At 53.4% G+C, this 26,595-nt stretch overlaps 11 protein-coding genes across 11 annotated transcripts; 6 read left to right on the plus strand and 5 right to left on the minus strand.

The window, feature by feature from the left end:
• Positions 1–560: 560 nt before the first annotated feature.
• Positions 561–1,376, minus strand: BDZ83DRAFT_746285 (uncharacterized protein; the record flags this gene model as incomplete). Its single annotated transcript, XM_060513244.1, has 2 exons — positions 561–905; positions 963–1,376. The coding sequence occupies 2 exons, from the start codon at positions 1,374–1,376 to the stop codon at positions 561–563; spliced, it is 759 nt and encodes a 252-aa protein (XP_060371938.1).
• Positions 1,377–2,066: 690 nt separating this feature from the next.
• On the minus strand, positions 2,067–2,803 carry BDZ83DRAFT_8456 (uncharacterized protein). The gene has a single exon (XM_060515952.1). The coding sequence runs from the start codon at positions 2,703–2,705 to the stop codon at positions 2,262–2,264; it is 444 nt and encodes a 147-aa protein (XP_060371939.1). The 5' UTR covers positions 2,706–2,803; the 3' UTR covers positions 2,067–2,261.
• Positions 2,804–5,394: 2,591 nt separating this feature from the next.
• On the plus strand, positions 5,395–6,474 carry BDZ83DRAFT_564035 (uncharacterized protein; the record flags this gene model as incomplete). The annotated part of the gene is made up of 2 exons (XM_060503602.1): positions 5,395–5,737; positions 5,810–6,474. The coding sequence occupies 2 exons, from the start codon at positions 5,395–5,397 to the stop codon at positions 6,472–6,474; spliced, it is 1,008 nt and encodes a 335-aa protein (XP_060371940.1).
• Positions 6,475–6,714: 240 nt separating this feature from the next.
• On the minus strand, positions 6,715–8,675 carry BDZ83DRAFT_564308 (endoplasmic reticulum Oxidoreductin 1; the record flags this gene model as incomplete). Its single annotated transcript, XM_060503627.1, has 3 exons — positions 6,715–6,823; positions 6,891–8,485; positions 8,586–8,675. The coding sequence occupies 3 exons, from the start codon at positions 8,673–8,675 to the stop codon at positions 6,715–6,717; spliced, it is 1,794 nt and encodes a 597-aa protein (XP_060371941.1).
• A 2,143-nt stretch (positions 8,676–10,818) lies between these two features.
• BDZ83DRAFT_746288 (cyclin-dependent kinase regulatory subunit) lies at positions 10,819–11,358 on the minus strand (the record flags this gene model as incomplete). Its single annotated transcript, XM_060513245.1, has 4 exons — positions 10,819–10,849; positions 10,907–10,965; positions 11,033–11,177; positions 11,255–11,358. The coding sequence occupies 4 exons, from the start codon at positions 11,356–11,358 to the stop codon at positions 10,819–10,821; spliced, it is 339 nt and encodes a 112-aa protein (XP_060371942.1).
• Positions 11,359–12,961: 1,603 nt separating this feature from the next.
• BDZ83DRAFT_564503 (Bromodomain-containing protein) lies at positions 12,962–15,664 on the plus strand (the record flags this gene model as incomplete). The annotated part of the gene is made up of 6 exons (XM_060503646.1): positions 12,962–13,045; positions 13,337–13,428; positions 13,573–14,277; positions 14,330–14,591; positions 14,645–15,182; positions 15,237–15,664. 6 exons carry the CDS (start codon positions 12,962–12,964, stop codon positions 15,662–15,664), a joined length of 2,109 nt encoding a protein of 702 aa, XP_060371943.1.
• A 3,162-nt stretch (positions 15,665–18,826) lies between these two features.
• On the plus strand, positions 18,827–20,239 carry BDZ83DRAFT_597111 (homocitrate synthase). Its single transcript, XM_060506884.1, has 6 exons — positions 18,827–19,119; positions 19,188–19,213; positions 19,289–19,361; positions 19,420–19,628; positions 19,685–20,035; positions 20,094–20,239. The coding sequence occupies exons 1-6, from the start codon at positions 19,020–19,022 to the stop codon at positions 20,175–20,177; spliced, it is 843 nt and encodes a 280-aa protein (XP_060371944.1). The 5' UTR covers positions 18,827–19,019; the 3' UTR covers positions 20,178–20,239.
• Positions 20,141–21,479, plus strand: BDZ83DRAFT_8986 (uncharacterized protein). Its single transcript, XM_060515987.1, has 4 exons — positions 20,141–20,160; positions 20,217–20,474; positions 20,528–20,897; positions 21,327–21,479. Exons 2-4 carry the CDS (start codon positions 20,276–20,278, stop codon positions 21,328–21,330), a joined length of 573 nt encoding a protein of 190 aa, XP_060371945.1. The 5' UTR covers positions 20,141–20,160; positions 20,217–20,275; the 3' UTR covers positions 21,331–21,479.
• Positions 21,480–21,628: 149 nt separating this feature from the next.
• On the plus strand, positions 21,629–22,585 carry BDZ83DRAFT_645851 (uncharacterized protein; the record flags this gene model as incomplete). The annotated part of the gene is made up of 2 exons (XM_060509891.1): positions 21,629–22,043; positions 22,548–22,585. 2 exons carry the CDS (start codon positions 21,629–21,631, stop codon positions 22,583–22,585), a joined length of 453 nt encoding a protein of 150 aa, XP_060371946.1.
• Positions 22,586–22,683: 98 nt separating this feature from the next.
• On the minus strand, positions 22,684–24,419 carry BDZ83DRAFT_597124 (tRNAHis guanylyltransferase). Its single transcript, XM_060506885.1, has 7 exons — positions 24,208–24,419; positions 24,058–24,147; positions 23,832–24,008; positions 23,580–23,752; positions 23,435–23,523; positions 23,272–23,376; positions 22,684–23,193 (listed from the first exon to the last, which is right to left on the minus strand). The coding sequence occupies exons 1-7, from the start codon at positions 24,219–24,221 to the stop codon at positions 22,975–22,977; spliced, it is 867 nt and encodes a 288-aa protein (XP_060371947.1). The 5' UTR covers positions 24,222–24,419; the 3' UTR covers positions 22,684–22,974.
• A 561-nt stretch (positions 24,420–24,980) lies between these two features.
• BDZ83DRAFT_714859 (WD domain-containing protein) lies at positions 24,981–26,465 on the plus strand (the record flags this gene model as incomplete). Its single annotated transcript, XM_060511677.1, has 2 exons — positions 24,981–25,357; positions 25,412–26,465. The coding sequence occupies 2 exons, from the start codon at positions 24,981–24,983 to the stop codon at positions 26,463–26,465; spliced, it is 1,431 nt and encodes a 476-aa protein (XP_060371948.1).
• Positions 26,466–26,595: the final 130 nt, after the last annotated feature.

Genomic DNA, 26,595 nt, shown 5'->3' on the forward strand with positions numbered 1-26,595 from the left:
GGGTTCGAGAACGAAAAACAAGACAAGGAGCTGCTGATGGTTTTTTTCTGGTCATGAGCAAACATTCAAGATAGAGCAAAGCGTAGCGCTCGTGTAGTATACTTCATTCAAGGCGTCATACCTGTGACCGACAAAGACTTTTTGAAACAATGTTATCGCAGCGCGCACAGCAGTATGTAGGACGATGATTGACACATGTGGTGTAGAAGATGTTTAAAAAAAAATCATACTAATGGGTATACTATTTACTTCAACTAAGGAATCTCCCGCTTCTTTTGATGATGCGGTATATCATTTGCAGGCTCTTGCTCTTTGGAAGAATGGGATGCCAACTCGTCTCCATCTCGTCTTGGCTCATCGACAGTGAAATGCATACTGCGCACTGTCTTCGCTCTAACAATTTTCCCGCCATGAGGCATCTGTGTTCAGGCACGAGACCCCTAAATCGTACACGTGCCGGAGCAAGCGACACTATTTGAAATGCTGGTGAAAGTCGGCGTTTGTTGAAACATTAAATCTTAAAGCCGCCACAATACGGTAGGAAATGATCGAATCCTACTCTACGCCGCAGCGTGGTTCTTGCGACGGATGCTACCAAAACGACGCTTTAGGCTGTCGCCGAAATGCTTGCCGGTGCTGTTTTGTCGATGGACGTCGGCGCTGTTGGAATGTCCCTGAGGCAACTCGGAGGGGCCGGGTCTTCCGTCTGCAGCATTGCTGACACTGCGCTGACGTACCATTGCCCCGTTGTCCTTACGTGACTGGGCGTTGATGCCGGAGCGCATCTCGTATTCTGCGGGGCTGTTGCCGAGAGACGCCTTGCGCATACGCTTCTTCTCCTTAAGGTCTCTCTCGTAGGTGTAAGAAGGCTCTCCCTTCCCCTTGAGATCATCCGGATGGTATTGCTGTTTTCATTAGTCTCAAGCTCACGTTGCAAGTTTTCAGAACTCGTGTCGACTTACAATTCCATCCCATCTTTTGTAAGCGCCGCCTTGGTTATTGGGCTCACGCATGAGATCGGCTCCTTCCTCATAGTTCATGACATTGCCGCTCATGTCAGTGCCACCGGCGGGAATGAGACCGGTACCTTGCAACGGCACATGCTTGTCCAGGGAATCCTGAATGTATTCACGAGGCGTAGCCCTCAATGCCTCCATATTGGACTCTCTCACAGCCTCAACGGGCGCATACCTCTTGTTGCGGTTGCGGGATGCCAAAGTGGCATCATAGGGGCCGCCGTGATGGTATACGCCGCCGATACTGTCGAGCGAATCAATGGTGTCCGTCACGGGACCATATTTGCGTGTCCTAAGGTGCGGCGCACGGTCTGCGGCGCGCTGCTCGCGCTTGATCATGTCTAGAGGTCGGTGAGACATGTCGCCGGGGAACCTCTGGTTGATGGAACTGGAACGTCTAAGACCGCTGGAGCCTTGGTGTGAGTTCACGCTCTTGCTGCGCTGTACTGAAGAATCGGGTTGGGTTCCGTTTGCCTCAGCGATAGAGCGAGTGCGTGCGCTGATGCTCCGAGTGACACTTGTGCTTGGTGGGAAGCGGTTGCTTGGCGAAGACGGGCTTCGGAGACCGTTGCTTCGAACACTGGTACTACGGCCAGGGGGATGGCCTGACGAAGATGGTGATGTTGGAGAAGCAGGTCCTCTAGAGAGTGACACTGAAGCGCGTTGATAAGTCGGTGAAAACGGATTGGATGAGTGAAAGCTGGATCGAGTTGGGCTTGCGGATGCAGGCGGAGTGGGATACGATGAGGTTCGACTGTGAGCTCTGTGGCTGGTCTGGCTCTTGTCGCTACTCTGAACTGGTTCTTTGCCTTTCTTCTTCTGCGAGAAAGTTCGAAGCAGTGGATCGGGGTTCATGAAAGAGCTTCCGGGACCTGTTTCTTGGCTTGGTTCGGGAGCAGTAAGAGGGTCGAGCAAATATGCTTTAGCCTACGATAGTTGAGTTAATTGATGAGTTGGATGTGAAATGGTAGGACAAATGTGATTCAAGGTCAAGTAACATGAGGAGATAGGAAGTTTAAGAGCAACGAGAGGCCGCGCATGCTTATGTGGAGGGGACCCGTATTATTTACGTCGTCAAGGGCTTAGCTGCAGTACGAATGATGTGAGGCAGAGTTCGGAGCTGTTCTTGGAAATCCGGCAGATTGGATGGGCAGTGACGCAAGAAGGGACTCTAGAGCAGCGTGGTCGGGGTGGCTTGAGCCGTGCATTGCAGGGGACCCGTCCGTACCTTAGCGACCAGCACATCTAAGTTGGCAGGGGTAGCTTGGACGGAGAGGGTGGCTTTGAAGAACAAGTTCGGGCGCAAGCAGCTGGGGCCGTCGGGTGCCCTGACAGGATAGAAAGGATGGGCGAGACGGGACGATCGGCTTCGACCAAGGCTGACGACACTTGAACAAGGTGACTGGTTGGGCCGAGACTTGCTTGGGTGACCGGGAGTGACGGAATTTGGAACGTTGGGACACGGGCTAGAAGGGCAATGATAAGGCCGCAGATGCGATGGTGACGGGATCGGAAATGTGGAGAAAAGCGAGAACAGAAAAAGAACCGTGGGCGATGACGATGTTGGCAGTAGCGCGCAGTCGGGAAATGAGCAAAAAAGATAATATTAACAACAGCAGCAACATGCACTTGTAATAGTGCGCGGTGCGCCAGGGTATATAGAAGTGAATTGGAAATTGGCCAGGCCATTGACTTACCCACTGCTTGTCGGATCCGTCCATGGCTACTGACGTCGATGCGACAATACCGGTGAATGGATGTGTATCCTTACGGTGAGGTAATCGGGTAACCCGGTGCACAGGCGAAGTCGCGAAGACGGAGTCAAGGTAGGGATAGAGACGAGCAAGTGGTCTAGCGGAAGCCTCGAAATAGGTCGGCAGCTCGTTTACTGGAGATTGCGATGTTTATTTCGAATGATCCGAAAGCGAGTCCGTCCTTTGCCAAGACAATGAAGTGATCTCGGTGTACACGGTGTATGCGGCACACCGAAGGTGATTTTGCAGATGGTAGTGGGACAGTTGAAGTGTTGTGTCAAAAAAGAAGCATGCGAGATGCAAAGCGAAGCAATGCAATGCAGACAAGAGACGAGAGTTGAGAGGACGTGGAAATCCGGGGCGCACCAAAGTAGGCGCGAGTGCCCTTTTGATAGTTTCCAGCGTCGTCCATTGTTCCGTTTGGTGGGAAAGAAGTAAGGAGCTTGCCAGGCGAGGGGCAATAGAGTCATGAGCATGAGCATGAGGGTGGGCGAGATGCCGACGACAGGCACAGCCAGTCCAGGCCCGTTCCTACCTTGAGCTTGTAGACCCCGTCCTTGTAAGGCAGGTCGGCTGCATGTGAGTGAGACTACGGAGTACAAGTAGTCGTACCTTACTATGTACACAGCAAGGTAAGGTAGGTAAGTGTGAGCAAGTGAGTGTGTTCAGTGTGCGAATGCAGCAAGCGCAGAGAATTCTGCGCTTATTGCTTGGACTTCCGGGAAGATGCCAGCATGGGAAGTGACCATCATGGGACCTGCGCTGACTGGGGCAGCCGAGCTTTCCATTGGTGACTTGTACAAGTGTACATGCCTTACTGCATAAGGTAGCGACCTCGTTTGTGGTGTTTTTTGTGATTTGTGGCTGCAGTGACAAGGACCTGGACTTGGGAACTTTCGAGTCTGGTGGGAAGGAGGGGAAGGGATGGAGGGGAAAGAAAGGGACTGGACCGAGTCCGCATGACTGAATGGTGTGGGCAGGTACGCGAGACGGCGGGGAACCTGCTTCCTGCCTTACATAGGTACCGTCCGAGGGTGCTTCCATTTGCAGTGTTGGGCAATTTTCTCGAAAGATGGGAAGTCACTGTCCAGGAGAATTGTACCAAATGATTGGAGGCTCTCCCTCGTACGATACTTGCTGCGGTACCTTGCATTATCTTGTCTTCCTTCCTGAACAGGTTGAAGAAAGAATGTCAACACCCATCGCCAACTTCACCTCGACATGTTCGCTGATCAAGAACTGCGCAGTCTCCCTTGATTCAGCATCACGAGATCGGCACCGAACCACGACTGTCCCCCAGCCTCTCCGACATCTCTCACGTGCGGTTCCATCTTCTCCTCTTCCCCTCAGCGGCTCCGCTCAGACTGTCACGATCCCTGCAGGGTCTTGCAACGGCATCCTCGAGGAGCACGAATAGGTAGGGCAAGACACGAGAAGAAACGAAACATTTGCCCGCTAAATTGACTTAGCTCAGCCACAGGCACCCGATAACGGGACACGCGGACCCTTGAACGACGTCTAGTCGGACATCGCATTGGTTACTGAGCCCTACGTCATGCCATTGGCAAAGTAAAAAATCCTCTAGTCAGGGGATCGGCAACCGCAACATCCCACTTCACCTTTCCGCCAATCTACCTAGCTTCTACTCCGTACTCTGTACACCATGTAGCCTTTAGCTTACTGGTATCCCGTAACTGTTGCAGGGCTGATGTGACAGTCGCGTGTTCAAAAACTAATGGATAGAATGGATAGTGCTGCGCAAAAATAGAATCGGAATGCGCGGACATTTGGACCTAAACGGCACCGACACCGGCAACTAATTTGAACAAAGGGACGGTGATATAACGGAGCCTCCGTGGCCGAAGCGTCCACGTACGCTCCATCCGCCTCCGCTGCTTCCACTCTGTCAGCACTCATCACACAAGGGACTCGCGGCATACCCAGGCCGCATAACGGGGTCATACGGGAAGGGTCCGGTCCACGTCCCATCGCCCCTCTTGTCAGGGCAATGCTTGCCCGCGACACCTTGAGGGAACACGTCGCCCAACCGGGAACGGCCTTCACCGCCAGCAACTAAAAGCAATGAGCTTGAAATTATGGTCGTCGGCATTTCTTTACAGGCCAAGAGAAACATCGAGCAATGGGGCTCTCATTTGCACAACCTTATGCCGAACTTATGGCAGTGGTAGACTCGCGATCAAAGTCTTGCCAGACACTATGCTAAAAGAACATCCCGAACTCGTGAACATATTGTGAGGCAAGGAAAGCCTTTCTGTAGCCCGGATGTCTGGCGCCCGTGAGTGGAAAGGCGCTGCTCTGCGTTGCGTGCCTGGGCGCACCTCGATCGAGATCTTGCAACAAAGCTTCGGCCGCATGGTGCTTCTCAAAACAGGCAAACCGCTGCGGCCGGTGCCCGCTTCATCCTCTTCCACCTACGGGCACCAACTGCCTCCGTCCTGTATTACCACCTTTTCCAACCACCATTAGACGCTTTCAGGCGACGAGGTGTTAGATCTAGAGCACCGGGCTTGCTCAACGCCTATTGGCTCAATTACCTCGTCACTGACGCCGAAACACGCATCCAAGGGATCTTCTCTCCGGTCTTCTTCTTGTCGGTCCCGACAATGGCTCTTGTGGACTACTCGTCATCTGACTCAGCTTCAGAGGCCGGGTCACCTCCGGCCAAGCGGCGCAGAGAAGATACCCACGGCTCCGTGCCAGCCGGCCCTGCACCTGGCGCCGGCGCCGGTGGCCAAAAAAGAACGCTGCACAACCCTCCCGCCTCGTCGACCACGAAGGAGAACAATGGCGGCACACTGACGCTTCCGCCCCTTCCGGCCGAGTTCCATGACCTGTACGCTTCTACGGTCCGAAATGCCACTGCCGACAACCCAGCCCTGCACCAGGGCCGAAAGAGGACCATTCCCCATATTGTCGGCAACTGGCCTTCTCACGTATACGTTGAGTGTGAGTCTCACCCATTCCATTCTCTCGCTGCCACACCCACTTGAGATATTACCGACTAATCTCTGCATGTAGGGCATCCCTCTGCGGACCAGCATTCTCTCCTCACTGCTCTGCTGGACGAAATCACTCCTTTGCTTGGCACACGGGAGCTGACCTCGCTTCTAACTTCGGACCTCAACGCCCCCCTGCCACTCCACATCTCGCTCTCGCGGCCTCTGTCCCTGACCACGACTCAAAAAGACGCCTTCCTCTCCTCCTTGACGTCTTCTTTGTCTTCCACCACCGGCAAGTTCAGTCTATCGCCTCGTGGCCTAGGCTTCTTCAAATCACCAGATTCGGATCGGGCCTTTCTCGTACTCCGCGTAGCATGCCCAGCCGCCTCATCGCAAAGTGACACCACCACCGGCAGTAACCCGCAGCTCCGCACCCTGCTCAACAAATGCAACGTAGTCGCCGTCCGTTTCGACCATCCGCCCTTGTACCAAGCCCACGCGACTGAGCTAGTTGACGATGCGTTCCATGTGAGCATCGGATGGACGTTTGGGCTCCCCGAAGAAGACGCGTGTTTGCGGACCTACGGCCTACTGAAGACGCCGCAGTTCCGTGACATTCGAAAGTGGCAGATTGATGTTTCGGGTGTCAAGGCCAAGATTGGCAACGTTGTCACTCACATCCCTTTGAGTAACTCGTCCCAAAAGAGAAGGAACAGCATCACTGAGGACGGCGTGTATCAGTAGTAAGGCATTCAGAAACATTTGTATGATACCAAGAAACGGAAGCCGATTTTTGGGGTGCTGGCATCGATGTGTATATACAGACAGGTCACGGTACTACCTAGTCTAAGGAGCATTCTAGCTCCGTAAAAATAAGAATCAAGAAACGCCATTTGCCCGCGCCCGGCCATGCAAAGTACTTTAAATGATATGCCATGCTAAGATGTTCAACAGCCAAAACTAAACAATGAGCGACTGACCAATCTACAACTCGTCTACGATCGGGCGCTCAAAGTGCCAGGTTCTAGGTGTGAGGGGCAGGCCGACAAAGTACTGGTAGAATCGCAGTATCTCGAAAAGAACAACATTGAAGCTGTTTGACAGTTGTTAGTCTTCTTTCCCCCAAAGTTTTCGGTCTGTGGTGATGTGTTCAAACTTACATAGTCTTGGGAGCCTGAACCCACCGGCGTATTACAAACTTGAAGGCCTTGTAAATGCGGCCAAACTCTTCGTCAAACATGTCCGCCAGGGTGTCTTCCTCTACAGGCTCGTCCTCGCCGTAATCCTCCTCGGGATCGACCTTTTTGGGCTCGGCGTCTGGTGAAGTCACCACGTTGTGCGGCTTCTTGGCCCGGTCGGGAATCGGGCTGGAAGCCTTAGCTGCCGCAGCAGCGGCGAGGGCCTCCTCGGAATCAACCATCGCGCGGAATTTGTTAATGGCCGCGAGAGAGCTGCTGATCCGGGCGTACGTGTTGAACAGGGCCACCAGCTCGGTGCGCTTGAGGACGGGAATATCCTCGCTAGCATTGTCGAACTCGAAGAGGACCTTGAGTGCGGTTCCGTAGCCATTGGTCTGCAGCTTGCCCCAGAGGCGGCACTTGTCGCAGCCGACGCAGTCCATGACACGGCTGACATTGCGGAAACGGTTGCGGAAGTCCTCCTTCAGCGACGGGCCCTCACCGTTCTTAAACATGAGGCTCTCGTCAAAGATCTGAGGCACGCTGGCCGCTCCTTCAGTGACCTCGAGGACCTTTGATCGCGTCGCGGCATCCTGGTCGATGTCGCCCGAACAGAAGGTGTAGTCGCGGCCCTGGAGGTAGGGACCAAGCTTGGCGACGGCGCGGGTGACGAGGGCGTAGTTGAAGTAGAGGTTGCTAATTCGCTCAGGGTGGGTGTGAAGGCGACCGCGGTAGCATGCCACATTGGGCTGCCATTCACCCGTGGTCTGGTTGAGGAAATCCCAGCAGAGGTGGGTGCTGATGCTCGCGTGCATGCCGGAGATGACACGATAGAAGACGCGCTTCTCCAAGCACTCGTCGCCGGCCTCTAGGCCAGTCTGAGCTGCAAACGGAGCGTTAGGCTGCGTCTCGCGCATCTGATCCAGGGCCTGCTGGCGCCCGACTGCCTCGAGAACCTGACGGAAGTCCTGTGCCGCGGGGCCCTTGTGGGGGATCTGCGACTGTCCTAGGGATGCCGAGTGCGGGAAAGAGCTCTTCTGGAAGCAGTTCTCGCGGTAGATGGCGTCCCAGACTTGCGCGGCGCCCATGCCAGCGTATCCAGTGAATCGTTCGGGGTTGCGGAGGAGGCTCACGTAGTCACCCTTGGAGCTCGCGCTCTCATCTTCGGGGACGCAGTAGTCTCGCTCGTCGCACTCGTCGTCATATTCCACCACGCAGCTCTCGCCGACCTCCAGGCCTAATTTTCCTTGTAGCGGCCGCTCGGGGCGCTCGTGTTGCACTTTTCGGGGCGGGTGTTTCGCCAGCGGGCCTTCCAACTTTCCGAGCTCACTCGCCCTCCAGACTTCAGGGATGTCCTCCTCATTGTCGAGCGTCTCTACGGCGCAGGCAATGTTGCCGCACATGCCATTTTCATCGTTCCAGAAAGGGCACTTCTTGTGGAAAAGGTTCAGTCGGTAGTGTGAGAAGAAGTCGGTCGATCTCGTCAGGTCGTCGACTAGGGGTTTGACCTTAGTATTCAGTTTATCGAGGGTAGAGTAGGAGGCGCATGCGTCGGAAACAATGGCCTTTGGGGAGATCTGGTACGACGAGTTAGAGAGAGAGATTCGGTACTCGGATACTGCGGCGGTGACGTAGGCCCTCGAGAGGAAGAGAAGGAGAAAAAAAAGGGCGGCATACCGCACAATCATCTTGGGCGCTCTCGCATTGAACTGGAGAACCCCAGAGTGCAAAGACAGAGAGGAAGAATAGTCTGCTGGCAGACTTCATGGTGATCGAACGAAGCTTCCAGCTTCGCGGTACGGGTGGCGGATCGGAGGGTTTAATATGCAGCTGCAAAGCAAGAACAGACGGTTGCCAGCTTGTGAATTGCTTGCGCAACTCTAACGGAGATCGTTGGTGAAGTTGACAAGTTTCCAAAGGTTCGGCTGAAACGTTGCGAGTGTCCGGGCTCCTGCAGCGCAGATCCGAGGCTTGGGTACGCTGCGATGGAAATGCTGCAGCGTTCAAGCAGGGTCAACTTAGGTTGGGTGAGGTTCGTTTCGGAGAAACGGCCGAGGACGTTGGAGGTTAATTGAAAGGTAAAATGGGGGGCGATCCAGTTTCTTGTCTCAAGTCTTAGACCGGAGATGCAAGTGGCAGAAGTGGCGTCGTCTTTGTCTCCCACCAATTGTGACGAGCTGGGGCCTCGAGCTTTTTTCTTCTCCTTCTGGCTCGATAGGAGCAACTGAAATAGAGGAATTAAAGAAGGTGATGTAAGCAGGGCAGAGAGGACAGAGTTAGTGTAAAGTGGGATGTTCTGGAAGAACGGGACTTTCGGGCCTTTTTAGACATTTCCTGTCAAAGGAAGCTGGCAGGCTACAGAGTCATGCGAATCTGTCCTCAACTGTATGCGATTATGGCAGGAAGGCAAACGTGGAAGTAGCAATGGCACCCCCCGAGCTGATTAATATGCAGCTGAGGGGTCCCCCAAAGTATCCGTACCTCGAGGTAATTATCGTGTTACTTTATCTGGCGAGGATTGGCTGATCCCGAAATGCGACCACTTGGACCTGCTACTAATATCAAAGTATCCTGGTATGTCTGGGCCTCGCACTCCAGCTCCCCGTACCTTAAACCTCACTCCAAAGTTCCTGATGCCGGCATGCTGTCTTAACTCTTACGGGGCAGCAAACGCTAATTTGAGAAAGCGAGGGTGGTCCGGTATTCAGTGGTGTCGGGTACCTCCAGCCTCCAGGGCCTGGTTGAAAGGTGTCCTTCTTTGGGGTGGAAAATCAGCAGATGTAGGAGCCAATTGGGACCACTCTGGCGCCAAAATAAGTTGCCGCCGTTCCAGCTCGTCTCTCGGATGCCGCCGCCGCCATTCAGCTCGTTCCGGCTTGGTGCATCCCGCCGACTTGCCGATTGCAGACCACGGAGCTTCTGTCATACGCCTGGCCTCCGCCCATTCCCTGCAACTTTGCACGTGTCGACCGACTGATATCACTTTCATGGATGCCTGAAAAGCACTAAAATGCTTTCGTTCTTCGTCTCTCGCATTGACAGAGTGACGTTCAACAGCACCCTACCGCACATCAGGTAGCACTCGTAGATCCGAAAGCCTCATGCAGCACTGCTCAAGATCTAGGAGGCCAAAAATGTCGACTAATCATCGTAGTGTAGTGGTGCCATCATTCCCCTAGTCGTGATCCGTATGTTATTTACCCAAGCCCATGCGCGTGCCTCGACTACATCTTGTTATGTCTCAAAATACAGGTGGTCGAATCTCATATCGCATGCATGCCTGTGAGATTACCACCCACAGGCCCCATGCTCTTTGGAGGCTATTTGCATCTTGTAACACTGCATTAGCTTCAAGTATCTATCTCCTGGTTCCTGAGCTCTGTTCATTACTGTCGTTGGTCCAGCTATGCAGGTACTAGCCAACAGCGACCATCTACACAACCGACACGCCGCCCCTTGTTCTTCCAGACGAATCATGCACTCGTCCATGATGAGCTTCGTCTCATCGATTGGCGAGACTGGGTGTCCGCTACAGCAGCGGCAGCGTGCCATAGACGATGGCCGTGATGCTGGACAATAGACCCTTCATCAGACGAGACCATTTCTCAACTTCCAAGACATGCAGCAAACAACCCAACACCGACAGATCCCCAATGACTCAAACCACCTTAAAGAAAATGCAATAACCATAGTGGTCTGCGCCGTCTTTATACCATGTGCCGTGGTCTGCAAGGACGAGGTATCATTATCTCTCAACCTCTTCTCCTGAATATCTAAAGAGAAAAGTTCCATCATCATTGGCCGTCATTCGTGTCGTTGAGAGCATCGCCCAAGCAGAAGTCTGCTGGGCGGGGAGCTGGAATGTGTACTGCGATTGCAGGGTAACGAGACGTTTCTCGCTATGCCGTTCTCACTGGGGAGGCTGGTAATTGAGTGGGCGCCTATTTTGATCGGCGTGAGTAATACGCACAACAGATCGGATTGAGGGGTATACCAACTTGAAGAGTAGAATGTGCGGCTCAGGCTCGTGGACCTCGTAGTGTTCCCAACCCAAACTCTGTGTTCCTAACATTAGCCTTCTGTTGCGCGTCGCAGAGAGGCCTCATGGGGGCCGCGGGGCATACCTGAGTGATGCCGAGCGCTCGCCATTCCTCTTCCCAGAGCAGCTTCAGTGTTCCATGGGAAGAGTCATGGTAATCTTTAGGAATGGCCTTGAGCATGGCTTTGGGCAGCTGCACATGCCGGTACTCGTACTCGCTGTCAGAGTATCTAGAAGGGAAAAGGCAAGTAAGTTAGTCCACGGTCAATGGAAATGCGGTAGTATGAGAAACAATACGATAACCTACCGTGCAGAGTAGTGAATAGAATCGATGAACTCGTCCAAACGGGCCCTCTCTGAATCGGACAAAGCCCGCGGGACCTTGTTACGACGGCTCATGTCGATATCCATGGCGGAAGCGGTTTGTCTGTCTTGTGATGGGGGTGTGCGTCTGTGGGATCGAGAGTGGCGTCGAGTCTCGGCACGTAACCGCGGACGCGATCGGCGGGGTAGCTCGTTTGCGAGGGACGAAGGGGTCAAGTGACGGGCGAAGCTGTCGGAAACTGACGATATGCTGTCGGGCGCAGGAGAGGAGTCTGAGGGCGCGAAAGATCCAGTTCTTCCGGCAGGTCAGGCGACCACACACACAAAGCCAAGTCGGAGGGGAAGAAGAAGGGGAGGAAGAGAAAAAAAAAAAAGGTAAACAACGATGCAGGCGGGGTAGGCAGGAATTGGCACTGAAACAACGGTTCAGCTGCACCACTGACTCGAATGAGGAGATGGGAAGTAACGAGGGAGCTCGAGGTCAGGAATATGATGTTCGAGGGAGGCTGGCGCGCGCAGCATCGAGGGGTTATTATTCAAAGAGTGGGCAAAGATACGGAGCAGTAAACAAAAGTCGGATTGGATTTCACTGAGGTACTTTGAACCCCAGCGCTGCCATCATCTACTGGCCCCCAGGGTCCGAGGCGTTTTTGCCGGCAACTTCCGCTCCAGGCCCGGTCTGGCCTGGTCTGGAATAAGTATCCAAGTGCTGTGGTTCTGCATTCTAACGTGCCTTACATAGCCTGGAAGACATCTAAATCTATAAAAGTATTCGGCATGCTGTGCTGCTGTACATGCAGTCCAGCTTCAGCTGATTTCACTGCAATCTGGAGAGTTCCCCTCCACTCACCAGATACTTCCATTTGAGAATACCCAAGCACAGTCCACGTCAAGGGCGGTGAAACTTTTTGCTACGAGTTCTCAACGGCGTAGACGGGACCCATTCTATTCCTGCCACCTGGCAGTAGCACCACCAGCCCGTCAATTCGTTTTTGCTGGTGTGGGAAACTCGCCTTGAGAAAAAGGCACCCACGTACCTTGTACTGGATTCCTGAGGCGTAAGGTGCCAGGAAGTCGCCGAGGGAGATACCTCGTAATCGTACCTTCTCCTTCTGGCTGCTCCTACTGTTCAGTGGCCAGCGCAAAAGGCCAATACCACCGTTCCGAAATCCCAGAGGAAATCCCAGAGGAAATCCCCCTAGCATCCCCAACCTTGAGAGACTTACCTATTCACCACCTGCCACCTGCACCTTCGCGCGAAAGCTCATCGCGCCAGAGGGGGAAAAATCCCACTTCAAGTGCCTAGGCTTTTTCGGTATCTCAGATCTCTAGCTACCCCCATCTCAACCCGAGGAAGAAAAAAAAACCTGGGGAGAGCTGCATCACTTCCGGGGACCTGCCTAGGTACCTTCCATAATACAGTCTGCGCTACGTACCTTACCTTAGCACCCGTCTACAGCCCTGTCTGCCAACAACCTTGCCCCGAACCTGCCTTCCTTACCCGCTCCGTCTCCATCCCCAACCCGACGCGTCTCTGCAATCCAGTCGCAATTGCAGCATCACCACCACCTCACTCACACAAAGGCTGCCACCTGCTGTCACCCATTGCAGGCACAATACAGCAAACAGCTCTTTCTTACTTCCTCAGCAAAGAGCGCATGCGTCCGCGACCATTGTCCTCACCTTTTTGATGGACAACAAGCGGAGATCATCCGCCGTCAATGGCGCGAATGAAGCTGACGAACGCGCTGCAAAGCGCCAGAGACTGACTGAGGTGAGCTCCCATCGTTCTTCATACCCCCAAACGCCCCCCTCACCTGTCGACGGAAGCGTTACCTGCTTGTGTCGCCCTTCACAGGGCTTCACGAGGAATCTGACTTGCAATCCATTGGTACCGGAACAAATGATATTGGCCTGGGCATCCTTCGGCTTGCACCTCCCTACATCGTGCCCATTTTCGGCCATCTCCCGACCTTTTCAGACCCTCTCAGCGCAATCTCTCCTCTCAACTCCTAGACACTACGGCTCTTGAACAAAATAGCTAACAATTCTTCCTCCCTCGCAGAAATATGACCTCAGCAAGGGGGAGACGGTCGAGTCGACCACCGAACATGGCCTATTCTTCCTCGAGCAGATCCGTCGGACTCAAGACAAGAAGTAAGTCTACCTACCTACTCGTCTCAGCCCTGGCATAGTTCAAGTCGATTTCCACGTCGGCTCGATGTGTCTTGGACTTTGATTGCAGTGGTGTCATCTGCAGATTAAGCGCAGTGGCGTGTGCTAATCTTGTAACTCTTCTAGTGGTCGCAAGGTCGCAGTCTATTTCGAGAAGCTGATGCCGAGAGAGGGCAACGCCGAATACTACAAGAAAACAAGGATGCCGATTTCGCTTTCGATAATCGAAAGAAAGCTCAAGAATGGCGATTTCTCGACTCTCACCGAACTCGAGAGCTATTTCAAGCGCATGGTCTCCAACGCGAAGGATTACTACACGAGGAGCACTCCCCAATTCGACGACGCCGAGAGAGTTCGCAAAGCTCTGAGCAACTTCATGACCAAGACCAACCCAGCTTATGCTAGAGGCGGCTATACCGCGATCCCGACCGCTCTGCCTGCCCATCGCGTGGATGAAGCCGAAGACGACGACATTGAGAAGCCGCAGGGTGCCGCAGAATCCCCCGAGGAACAGGAAGATGCTGAGGAAGATGAGGAGGAAGGAGAAGAAGCTGAAGCAGACGAAGAGGCCGGAGAAGAAGATGACGATGCGGAGGGCGAGGAGGACGATGACGAGGGAAGCCAGAACTCCAAGCCGACTATTCTTATCCGCCGCAGAGGACCGGGTAGATCGTCATCGTCTAGGGCCGTGACATCTCGCAAATCAAATGCTCGAACTGCCACGCCTAGTCGCCCCGACTATGATTACGAGGGCGTCTCGTACAAGGGCCTCAACTTCCAGGCAGCTCAAGAGAAGATTGTGGAGGAAATGATTCGCAAGAAAGAAGCCGGGTAAGTGACCTTTTCTCTTGATTGCTGTGGATCATGCTAATACGCCGTCTAGCGAGGACGAGGCTTACTTTGAACCCTTCGTCAACCTTCCTCCGCGGGCCTTGAAAGACTATTACAGAGTCGTGAAGGATCCCATGTCGCTTAGAAAGCTTCAGAAGGCCACGAAGGGCATTCATGGGCGCAACGAGGCCACCGGCATTAGCGACTACAAGACTTGGGCGGCGTTCGAAGAAACAGCCAGCTTGCTCTGGGATAACGCCAAGTACTACAACGAAGAGGGAAGCGAAATCTATGAACTGGCACGAGAACTTCAGGTATGTCTCACCTTGACGACTAGTCATGAGATCAACTTCTGACAAGGGTGCAGGAATTCTTCGCCGACGAAATCAAAAAGGCCAAGACAGCTGTGCCAGAGCCTTCGCAGCCCAAGATCAAGCTTAAGGTCCAGCAGTCAGCTACTGAGCAGCCTTCCACATCCAAGAAGATTACCATCCATGTTGGGGGCAAGAGTGAATCCGCGGACTCGCCCGCACCCACAGTCCCCCAGGCAGCCGGAGCCACCGTCAGTGATCAAGCGCCACTTGGCAATGGTACTGCTCGCCAGGGTGGACTACCAGCTGCTTCCGCTGCGATGGACAGACTCCGAAGCACATCGGCCGCATCCCCGAGTCCCTCTGTTGCGAACAATATCAAGCGCGAGGACGCAGCACGACCTTCTCCTGCAGTGACGCCCGGTCAACCCAGCACGCCTTCTGCTGTCCCGCCGCCTGCGGGCCAGACAGCAAACCTATCCAGCGCCACGTTCCAACCCATTGGAATCGTGCAGCCTCAGCCGCAGGCGAATGCCAACCCACAGCCGCCTCCGAAGCCTCTGTGGGATCAGCAGTTCCGTGCGCCTGGCAAGAGTACGTACAGTGCGAGAGAGATGAAAATGACTATATCACTAACCAAGCTCTCAGGCGCTGCCGATGCACTCATCACCAATCTGACTATTCAGGCTCATCCGATGATCAATATCGGAAGTCGCTTCAACATGAGCTTAAACCCCCTCGATAGAGAGTGCAAACAGTCTGTGACCGTCCATGTCCCTGCCACCCAGCTGAGACTCCAGGTCATCGCGACTTTGCCCATGTTCCTCGAGAAGGAAGGACGTCAGTGGCGATTGTGGGTGCAGGTCAACCGATCTACTGTACAGCAATCTCATCCCATTCAGGGCCAGGTGCTTCCCGTCAACGCTAGAGTCTTTGACGTTCAGCTCCAGGCTGGAATGGTCAATGAAATTGACGTCTCCGTCGCGGCTGCTCTGCCTAAGGGACAAAAGCTGCCGAATGGAGCCGATTTCGAGGTGGAGACAATGACACTGCTTGCCAACGTGCCCCGGAACTAGGAGTCTTCCGACACTACTAGTCAAGCTGTTTCGTCTGACAGCTATTCTGGCGTCCAACACATCTACGGAAACGAGGCGGACGTTCAGCCTATCGACCAAGTGCGTTATGAGAATCGTCAGGCGCATGAGGGTGTTCCCGCTCCTACTCTACTGCCTCCAACCACCTTGCGAGACGTCTGGGATCAAGCTGAACTTAGAGACGCGACAGCTGCTTCCGTGGCGAACCCACTCAGGTTTCGGGAGTACATCACAAACGAAGGATTGACCACCTTTTACCCGCCCATCCCAAGTTGGCCTGAAGACGATGACTTGTCGCCGCATGTGCCTACCGCTCAATCGCCTGCAGCGATGACTCCGGTGACAACTCCGGCTACGACTCCTAACTATGGAAACAACGATTATCCAGCTGCTTCGCCTCAGGATGGATCTCATATATTTCCCCGCTTACAGAGGCTGATGTCTGAAGAGGCAGAGCATCTGCCCCTTCTGAGTGACTCGGTGCAGCCCCGGTCTTCCAGAGCTCCTCGGCCCGTGGATCATGCCGCCTCCCAGGCATACATAGTGTCAACACCGACTAGAGAGGCTCATACTGCAGAGACTCGCGTGAGACAGGAACCCTACACAACCCCCAAGTCGGCATTCTTACGTCACAATACTCAGCCAAACGCGGGCTTTAGCCAGTCCCCACATGCAACACAACAGTCCCCGGGTGCGCAAGCTGCCGATGGATTCTTTGGTCATTTACCGCAGCAACTTCGCCTTGTCAACTCCGGATTGCCAGGCGAAACCATGCGACTGCAACTTCAGCAGGCGCGGATTGTCTGGGAGAATGGCCGGCAGGCTCGAGAGCATTTCCAGTCTCAAGTGCATCTTCAGTACCAGCAATCCCCATATCGTTCTCAGCAGCGTTCCGAGATGAAAGTCAAACAGGAGGGTGCTCGGATGCCTATTCAGGATGCTCAGAACGCGGCCGTCAACAACCAGGTGGGCAAGGTTATCAAGCAAGAAGCCCAGACTTTGGGAGATCTTGAGAGCCAGCATTACGCACGAAAGTACGTGGCGGTGACTCGAGAGGACTACGGTTACATGGGCTACTACTCGACCACTGAGATGATGGCCATTAGGCAGCGTGAGAGAAACGCTGGTCCTCAGCCCAAGAGACCGGCGCTGGAGGGCGACCCGGATGGTGAGTATGTCTGGTCTATTTGATAGCCAAGCCGTGCCTTCCTATGGAACCATATCCATTTTGCCTCAAGCGGCGACATGTTCTTGGTGGATATCTAAGCACTTGCTGGGGCGATAGGGGTTTTCTGGTTCTCGTGGATTTCACTTTCTGGGATGTACTTGTGCGCTTTTCGCGCCTCGGATCCGTCTGGGTACTCTTTCTCGGTTCTGGGCTTGGAATGGCTTTGTAGCCGCCATAGTATCGCCATTACAACCGCCATTGTAGAGTAAATTGCTATCATTAGATAGGAAATGAGCTTATATATACACGCCAAGTTGTATGCCCAAATGTAGTAAAACCGAGGCATGAATGACTGATTTCTTGATCGCTGAGTTGCCTTTGATCTGTGAGCCTAGCTCAAATGTCTCGATTCGTTGAGACGGGATGCAATGAGGAATTGATTCACGTTGAGGACAAGCACCGAAACACCAGACAGGCAGGTTTCTCTGGCTCATGAGATCTAGTCAAGGCGCGGCTGCAAATCCGTAGTGACTCACTGTAAATACGTTTGTTCTTTCGCAGGGATAATGCAGCAGATGTCACTTGGATATGAGCTTGCGGAGACAGTAGATCAAATAATTTGAAATACCTACTATACCTATCCAATCCCACGAATATCGCAAGGACTCTAGGAGTCATACTTGCATGACGTCGTCTGGGGATCCGTTATTGAAGTGTGGACCCTTGTGGGAAAACTGGAGCAGCATCTACCCCAGCACCCAGCAACCGGCAGCCAGATGATGTCTTGGAGGACGTCGGTAATGCGGACGGGGGCCCGTCGGAGGATCCGACAAAGCGACCTAACCATATTATGGCCTCGCGGTACCTGGGTCCGAGACGACGACCTCGAGGACCTAGCTAATCCCCTCGTTTTTCATTGTTTGTTCGATTTGTTCAACGAGCACGAAGATGGGCAGTCCCTCACATCATCATTGTTTCCTGAAGAGACACCCGGCTGGGGTTCCAATTAAGCACGGCAAGTTGCATCACTAGTACAGTCCGGGCTGGCGGCAATTGGTCTGATGTTTAATGCGTGGTAGCTGGTTGGCGCGAGGCACGCTCGGCTCAAGAGCGTGCTGCTCTTGAACCCACGAGGAGGACCGCGCAGCCGGAGCCAACTCTGTCAAACTTCGTCCCAGTTGTTGCCTTTGATGCTTAGCGCCGTTGGAGTTCCCGGGGAAAGAGTTAATTGAGGTTCTCAAGGGCAGTCCGGTCAGGTCATGATCTCCGACGGCACCATTGCGACAAGGCAACTCTGCCCTTTGCATTGCTGCAGGAGGTCGGCGCTCCGCCCAGGTAGCTGACCTTGCAGCTCCCAGGAACCCTGTCAACGGGTAGGCCAGTCCCCCTCTCGCCGCTCACAAATCAGCCAACAATGGCTGCAGAGACATCATCTTGGGCAGGATCCGACGAGGAGAACGAAAGGCGGTGTCTTTTCACGCAGGGCCATTATTGATGCAGGACCATGATCCATCAGCAGGTGGCAGGACTGCGCGGGAGGATGGCACAGAAACGGACACGGACCATGAACCCAGGCAAGCTGCAGCATGTGGAATTACCGCGTGAGGCTTAGCGTGTACCTCCAAGTGGGATATCGATCTTCCGATAACGGGGGGCTGATTGGCCTACGAGAGGTGTGGAGAGGTATTCCTCCAATAAGAGAGGTCAAATGCAGCCCACTTCAGGTGGCATCTAGCGGGGTACAGACAGGATAGACGTAACGACCGGCCCTTGGAAAATGTTGATTAAGAGTCAATGGCACAGTGCTGCAGCGCGGTCGGGGATGTGCCATGAGCGGGGCTAAAGAGTGGGAAAAATTCTTTTTTCCCGCTCATTGACTGGCTGACCTTGGGAACAGCGAACGCCGTCCTCGGTCATCACTGGCCATCCCGCCCAATCCACACCTTGTTGCGTACCGCCTCGCCTCGCCCGGTGCTATTTTTTTTTTACTTCCAGTTTTTCCTTACATATACTCTTGGCCTACTGTCCATCTTCCCAGTCTTCCTTTGAACTGTGACTCAACTTTCTCAAAAACCCCTTCTATAAATTCAACCATCATCCCGAGCTTCGACCTAGTTATCCTCGAACGATTCACTCTACTATACGACATACGGTGCATGAACATACAAGATGTGCCCTACTCCTGACGTCCCGGCCTCCAATGGCCACGCCAATGGCACCAATGGCCATGCAAACGGCAATGGCGCTGCCAACGGCACCAACAAGGCTGGTAAGTGTCGCAGCCTCTTGCACGTTATACTGTTGTCAATTGATGATGACTGACTTTATTGCGTCTAGACCACCCCGGCTTCACTGCCATTCCTGTAAGAACCATCAATCGCCTCCGAAAATCGCTTCCGCGGTACCGGTGACGAACTGTTCTGACCTCGACAATATAGACCAAGCAGAAGCACAGCAACCCGTACCAGCCGGTCGGCGACTTCCTCAGCAACGTTGACCGATACAAGATTAGTGTGTTCTGCCAAACAGGCTTCTTTTTGAGTCACCCCCACTGACCTGTGACGTATAGTCGAGTCCACCCTGAGAGAGGGCGAGCAGTTCGCCAACGCCTTTTTCGACACCGAGACCAAGATCAAGATCGCCAAGGCCCTCGACGACTTTGGTGTCGACTACATCGAACTTACCTCGCCTGCTGCCTCTGAGCAGTCCCGCAAGGATTGCGAGGCCATCTGCAAGCTCGGCCTCAAGTCCAAGATCCTGACTCACGTCCGCTGCCACGTAAGAACTTTCCTGCGTCCGCACGCCTAAACCAGGCAAGGACTAACAATGCGCAGATGGACGATGCCCGCCTCGCCGTCGAGACCGGTGTTGACGGTGTTGATGTCGTCATTGGCACCTCTTCATACCTCCGCGAGCACTCCCACGGCAAGGACATGACCTACATCATCAACACCGCCATCGAGGTTATCCAGTTCGTCAAGTCCAAGGGCCTCGAGATCCGTTTCTCGTCCGAGGACTCCTTCCGTTCCGACCTCGTCGACCTTCTCTCCGTCTACAGCGCCGTCGACAAGGTTGGTGTTCACAGAGTTGGTATTGCCGACACCGTCGGCTGCGCCAGCCCCAGACAAGTATACGACCTTGTCCGCACCCTGAGAGGTGTCGTCAGCTGCGATATCGAGACTCACGTAAGTCATCTTTGGATCGAGCGAGTATGGCGCATACCTAATATTTACACCTGAACAGTTCCACAACGATACTGGATGCGCCATTGCCAACGCCTACTGCGCGCTCGAGGCCGGTGCCACCCACAGTGAGTTCAATAATTGACGGCTTCGTACTGCGCACACACTGACATTCTACTTCAAGTTGACACCTCCGTCATCGGTATCGGTGAGCGCAACGGTATCACCCCCCTCGGTGGTCTGATGGCTCGCATGATCGTCGCCGCCCCCGACTACACCAAGTCCAAGTACAAGCTGCACAAGCTTAAGGAGCTTGAGGACCTCGTCGCCGAGGCCGTCGAGATCAACATACCCTTCAACAACTACATCACTGGTTTCTGTGCCTTCACCCACAAGGCCGGTATCCACGCCAAGGCCATCCTTAACAACCCCAGCACATACGGTATGTTTATTGAGACTGTTTCGTAACTGAGGACGTGACTAACTCATGTGCAGAAATTATCAACCCCGCCGATTTCGGTATGAGCAGATACGTCCACTTCGCATCAAGATTGACTGGCTGGAACGCCATCAAGTCGCGTGTGGAGCAGCTTGGTCTCACCATGACCGATGCTCAGGTCAAGGTTGTCACTCAGAAGATCAAGGCCCTGGCAGACGTCAGGCCGATTGCCATTGACGACGCTGATTCCATCATCCGTACTTTCCACTTGAACATTACGGAGGGTGAGGAGAAGCCGCTGTTGCCCAACTTGACCGCCGAGGAGCAGGCCAAGTTCGAGAAGGCGGAGAGAGAGCTTGCTGGCGAGCCTGAGAAGCGTGCTTTGGATGAGGCTGCCGCGGAGCCCGCGGCTAAGAAGGTTAAGGCGTAAATTTTTTTCACATTTCCGGGATGCATATGGGACACCAAAAAATGGGGCATCTGCTTGTACAATCATAGAGGGGAGAGCTACAAAAGTGTTTAGTTCAGATACCTCATCAACGAAGAAACGTTCAAAGTCGAAATGGTATTACACAATTGGATCGCTTAACTCTCAAGCGCCAGTGTTTTGAGATTTGTCGACCAGCAAGAGTTTCCATAGATTTGGAGGGGGCAACCAAGGCGTAATACGTTGATCAATCCCCAGCCATGTAGAGGGACTTTCAATTGGAACATGAATCAGTTACTCCCTAAGTAAGAGCTCCATGTTTCCTGTCATCGAGGTAATGACATGAAATGCTCAGCTGTCGGTTGGGTCGACAATTGATGTTGGTGGGGCTGGGTTCCATGGCTGGCTTGAGGCTAAGATAAGATAAGATAAGAACGGCAGAACAGAAAAATTCCGGTTCACCGACCAACTTTTTGATCCAGTACCCCGTCGCAATCCTCCCTCCATTTGCAGCCGCCCAACGAAGACAAAATCCAACGAATCCTCAGCCATGGACTCGTCCCCCATGCGCTCATGACACCTTCGAGCCTACCGACATCAATCCTCCTACTTACATTTCTCGCCATTCGGTTGCGAACCTAAGAAATCGAAAAACCTACCATCGAAAGCGACCAAACGACACAACCCCTCCAAACTCCCACAACCGACGAGAGAGAAAGAAAGAAAAAAGATGGACGCGCGCGCCCTCCTCCAGTCGCAGGGATGGCGCGGAAGCGGCCACTCCCTCCACGCGACAGACGACCGCATCGGCCTCGCGAAGCCGCTCCTCCTGAATCGCAAAGACAACACCAAAGGTCTGGGCACGAAAGCGCACTTTACTAGCGACACATGGTGGATGAACGCCTTTGACGAGCAGCTGCAAGGGTTGGATACTTCGAAACCGGGCCAAGTGACGCAGACGGTGACGGCGGGCCGGCTGAACCAGATTGAGAAAGTGTCGGGGGGCAAGTGGATGCTGTATGCGAGTTTTGTCAAGGGCGGGTTCTTGGAGGGGACGATTGAGGGGTTGGAGAGAATGAAGCAGGAGGGGCAGGTGGAGGAGAGGGTTAGGGAAGTTACTGGTGCTGTGGCGCCGACAAGTTGGGGTACGAGTATCGAGGATATGACGACGACAACAAAGGTGGACAGGAAGGGGAAAGAGGGAGAGACGAAGGAGGAGAGGAGGGCGAGGAAAGCTGCTAAGGCCGCGAGGAAGACGGCGAGGGAGGCGAGGAGGGTTGATCGGGCTGCGAAGAAGGTCTTGAAGGAGGAGAAGAGGGCACGAAGGGAGGTGAAGAAGGTCAAGAGAGAAGCGAGGAAAGCGGAAAAGGCGAAGAAGGGGGTGTCCGGTTGATGTCGTGAGCTAAGTTGAGGAAGGGGTTCTGAGCCGAAAAGAGTTGGCAAACGTGGACATGCCTCGCCACGCTTCGCCAAGCCGTACACAAGACCCCATCGCCGTGCCTACTATTTCGAAGAGCGAGGGGCTGGCTGTGTGGCGCCGACGTCGATGAGCATCAGCCGCCAGCTTTACGGCTTCGTTCGAGGGTTATAGCGGTGGTCAGGCGATTCTGTCAATAACAGGGGGGACTACATTATCATATGGCGCAAAGGTATATCCAAAAAGCATTGTTTGATAGATAGAAGATAGAGGTCACGCCGTCCAGCTTGGACGTCAGAGCAAATGGGGCTCTATTGCAGTCACAGGCTGCCACTTTGACGATAAGAGACCAAATTTTGGAAGGCTTAGTTATCAACCAGAATTCATGATGTTCTTATCCGCGACAATTTGGCCTCGGCCTTCTAAGGTGATGTATAACTCATCTCCATATAAAGAGTCGGGAGGCATAGAGGCAGATATGATATCTCCCTGTGGGTAGCTTTATCTCATGCCTGCCACCCCCTCGCCATTCTCTAAGCAGTCTGCCGCCTATGCGGATCCAGCCATATCCACGTCTCTTCCACAACGTGTAGACTAGAGGGGCTCCTAGACATAGCCGATAGTAGAATCAAGATTTCTCACCAAGAGATCTAGGGCATTCAAGTCTCCTTGGGGGTCTTCCCTGGCTTGTTAGAAAGCAGCCACGGCCTTCTGTCCCAAAAGTCGTCCTTGATGATGTCGAGATGCTCAATGACGACGCGGGCCTTAGTGCGCTTCTTCTTGTCCTTCTCCGCTTGCGTCTTGCTCTGTTGAACAGGCTCCGCGAGCGCATCTGCCGCCTGCGCGGCATTGTGCGTACCCGGTTCAACGAGCTCGTACTATAAAAGGATCGTCTTAGTCAGGGGAGTTCTAGGTCTCACGCATCCTGTCAATGAGCCATTTGAGAATGGACTTACGTCTCGGAAGACTACACTGCCTTTCTTGTTGATTTCGGGTTCGTTATTGTAGTTGATCTTGAATTTCGAGAAGAGGATCTCGTTCTTGTCCCCGGATACAGTCCCCTTGAGAGAAGGATTAGATTGTGTTTGTATTAGCATGCCTGGACTAAGGAGATCTCACCGCCAAGAGTTTCTCTGCCTCTCTGTTGTCTAGACCGCCTAATTGGATCAGAGCCCAGAATGTCGTGTTGTAGAGGTTGTTGATATGGCCTTTTACTAGATTAGCCTCCACAGAGCACGAATGACGACATTCGTGGAGCACTCACAATCGACTTGACGCCAGCTCATGTAGTCTCTCAAATTTGACACAGTAGGATAGCACACTGCTCTTCCGTCAAAGCTCGGCAGAGGCGAGGTGAGCGGGCTATCTGGGAAGTACTGTGACCATAAGTGCACGTAGTTGGCCGTGAACGTGGACACGACTGTGCTTGAGATCTTGCTAAACAATTTTAGCTAATGCAGCTTGGAATACTGGAAGCAAACCAGCAAGTCACTCCCGGAGAGAACGGGCCGCTTACCTGGCCCTTCTTTCGAAAAGGGTACACGATTTGTGAAACACGAAGCTGTATTCATCGCTGACACCGTAGGCGATGGTGATGTCTGGGAGCTCGGTGACGACGACCCTGGCAGCGGCGTTCATGAGGTCGATGGCTCTCTTGTCGTTGGGCTTTTCAAAGCCATACTTTGCACATAGTCTACGTGGTGTAAGGCAATGCCGTTGACGGTAGATTTTCCTCGACTTACTTGGTGAAACCTCGCCCGTCTATGCGGACAACGATCCAAGTGTTTGGCAAGAGAAAGTCGGGCTGCTCGAAGCTCTTGACGTATTCAAATCTGGAGACGCAGTCAGATCACGATTCAATAGGGCGGTGTAGACTGGACGTGGACTCTTACTTGGAGTTCGCCATTGTGAAGATGGGGAAGAACTAACCATCTGAGGTCTACTGCAGGGCAGTGTTGGAGACGAACTTCAGACAGCCCAGCAGACGGGATGGCGGGGGAGGGGTAGTTCTGCCGCTGCTTCAGTGGGGTCTAAATCTGAGCTGAGATGGGCGCAAGGATCAGGGATGTCGAAAGACAGCAGTTCCCTTTCATCCTTTCCATCATTTGTTCCGCCATGGACAAGCTGTGTCATTCATTTTCTATTTTAATCTCCTGCTAATTATATATATAAAAAAAAGATATAGAAGAGTCCTTTCTACTATGCTGCAACAGAGAAAGCCAAAGCAATACGATCGACAGACGTCTCTGTTCTCTAGTTCCCCCTTGATCGTGCCTACTGTCTCGTAGAAACGAATAACTGTGAGGCAGAATCCGGGCCAAAGAAAAAGATTCGGTAGCCAAGTAAATCTCGATCGATATTGAGCAAGAAGTCACTCATTATTGAAATTTCTTCTCAAGATGACAGAGGCAGGCTTGTAGAGGTATGTACTCCTATACCTGAGGTACTCCGGTGGCAGGCAACGTTGTGGGGCCTGATCCCTGGAGCACTTCAGCCTTGCAAGCGTAAGAAAGGCAGACGCATGCGCACGGCTGCGCTCCAATAATTATTCTGCGAATCCAGCCCATCTCAAGCTTGCGACCTGCACCACCATACCCCTCAATCCAAAGCACGCAAAGCTCGTCTAGATCGCCAGCTTGCGGAAGCAGCTGAGCCTTCCGCGATCATGAACTTCCTTCTCAGTAATGAAGAGAATGAGGCCATCGCCGCGGTCGAGGCCATTAACGCGATCAACAACACGAACACTATCCGGTCTGGACATTCGACATGCCTACGATTCAATCGATCGGGTGACCTCTTGGCCTCTGGTAGGGTGGACGGCACAGTGGTCATCTGGGATATTGAAACAATGGGTGTAGCGAGGAAGATGCGCGGCCACCACAGGAGCATCACTTCGCTGAGTTGGTCAAGGTGCGGTCGATACCTGCTGTCAGCGTGCCAGGGATGGAAGGCTGTCTTATGGGATTTGAAAGATGGCAAACGGTATCGCGAGGTCCGTTTCCGGGCTCCGGCATACATCGCGGAGCTCAATCCCTTCAATCAGTGAGTTGAACAGCCCGTTCATCCGTGAAGCTGACCGTTTGCTAATTTGGCAAGTCACCAGTTTGTGGCCTCGATTTTTGAGGATCAGCCGATCCTCGTCGATGTGTCAGACGTGACCGATGTCAAATACCCCCTTAGCTCGGCACCGAAGCGCCCCGACATCGACGGCGAACCTACCGAGAAACAGTTGAAAGACGACGCCAAACAGATGACCACCGTTACGATATTCACCTCTACGGGAGAGCATATCCTGGCGGGAACCAACAAGGGGTGGATCAACGTCATCGATGCAAAGACTCGCAAGACGATATACTCAGAAAAGCCATGCAGCGGTGTCATTACAACATTACGCCTGAACAACTCGGGGAGGGTTCTCCTGATCAACGCACAAGACCGCATTGTCAGAACCTTCCATATTCCTAATCTCGCGGCCGAGGACCTCGATCTCGATACGATACACTTCACAGAAGAACACAAGTTCTCAGACCAAGTTAACAGGCTGTCATGGAACCACGTCACATTCAGTTCCGCCTCCGAGTACGTCGCAGCATCAACGTACAATAACCACGAAATATATGTCTGGGACAGAGGCATGGGCAGCACAGGCCTGATCAGAATCTTGGACGGTCCCAAGGAAGAGCAAGGTGTTGTAGAATGGCACCCGGATCGACCCTTCATCGCAACGTGCGGCCTTGAGACGGGAAGAATATACATTTGGTCCGTCATACCCGAGCAGAAGTGGTCCAGACTTGCGCCCGACTTTGCGCAGGTGGAAGAGAACCAGGAATACGAGGAACTGGAAGACGAATTCGACATATACGGTCAGGAGGAGCTGCAAAAGAGACGCTTAGACGCGGAGGATGAGGAAGTGGACGTCGTTACTTCGACGGCCATCAATGGGCACATTAGCGATGCTGGAGCATTCCGTATGCCGATACTCTTCGACCTCGGAGAGAGCGATAGCGAGGAAGAGTTCGTTGCGGTATCTACCGGTACCATGCGGAGAAGGAGTCCGGGTGCGGACGGCGAGATACCGGACAGCGAAGTCGTTGAGGACAAGATGACCTCTCGAAAGGGCAGGATTGGTGGTAAAGGTCGGAGAAGATGAAGAAAATAATACCCCGAGTCGTTGATGATTTCTACGTTGACAGGCTTCTAATGAACTGAAGTTGAAGCGTGAACACCAAAAACGCGTGACATGGCGTTGGATCGCGTCGCCATGGGACGAGCTTCGTTGG

The sequence above is a fragment of the Colletotrichum acutatum genome (assembly GCF_030867785.1).
Source record: "Colletotrichum acutatum strain CBS 112980 chromosome Unknown BDZ83scaffold_1, whole genome shotgun sequence".
In the NCBI taxonomy this organism is placed as follows: domain Eukaryota; kingdom Fungi; phylum Ascomycota; class Sordariomycetes; order Glomerellales; family Glomerellaceae; genus Colletotrichum; species Colletotrichum acutatum.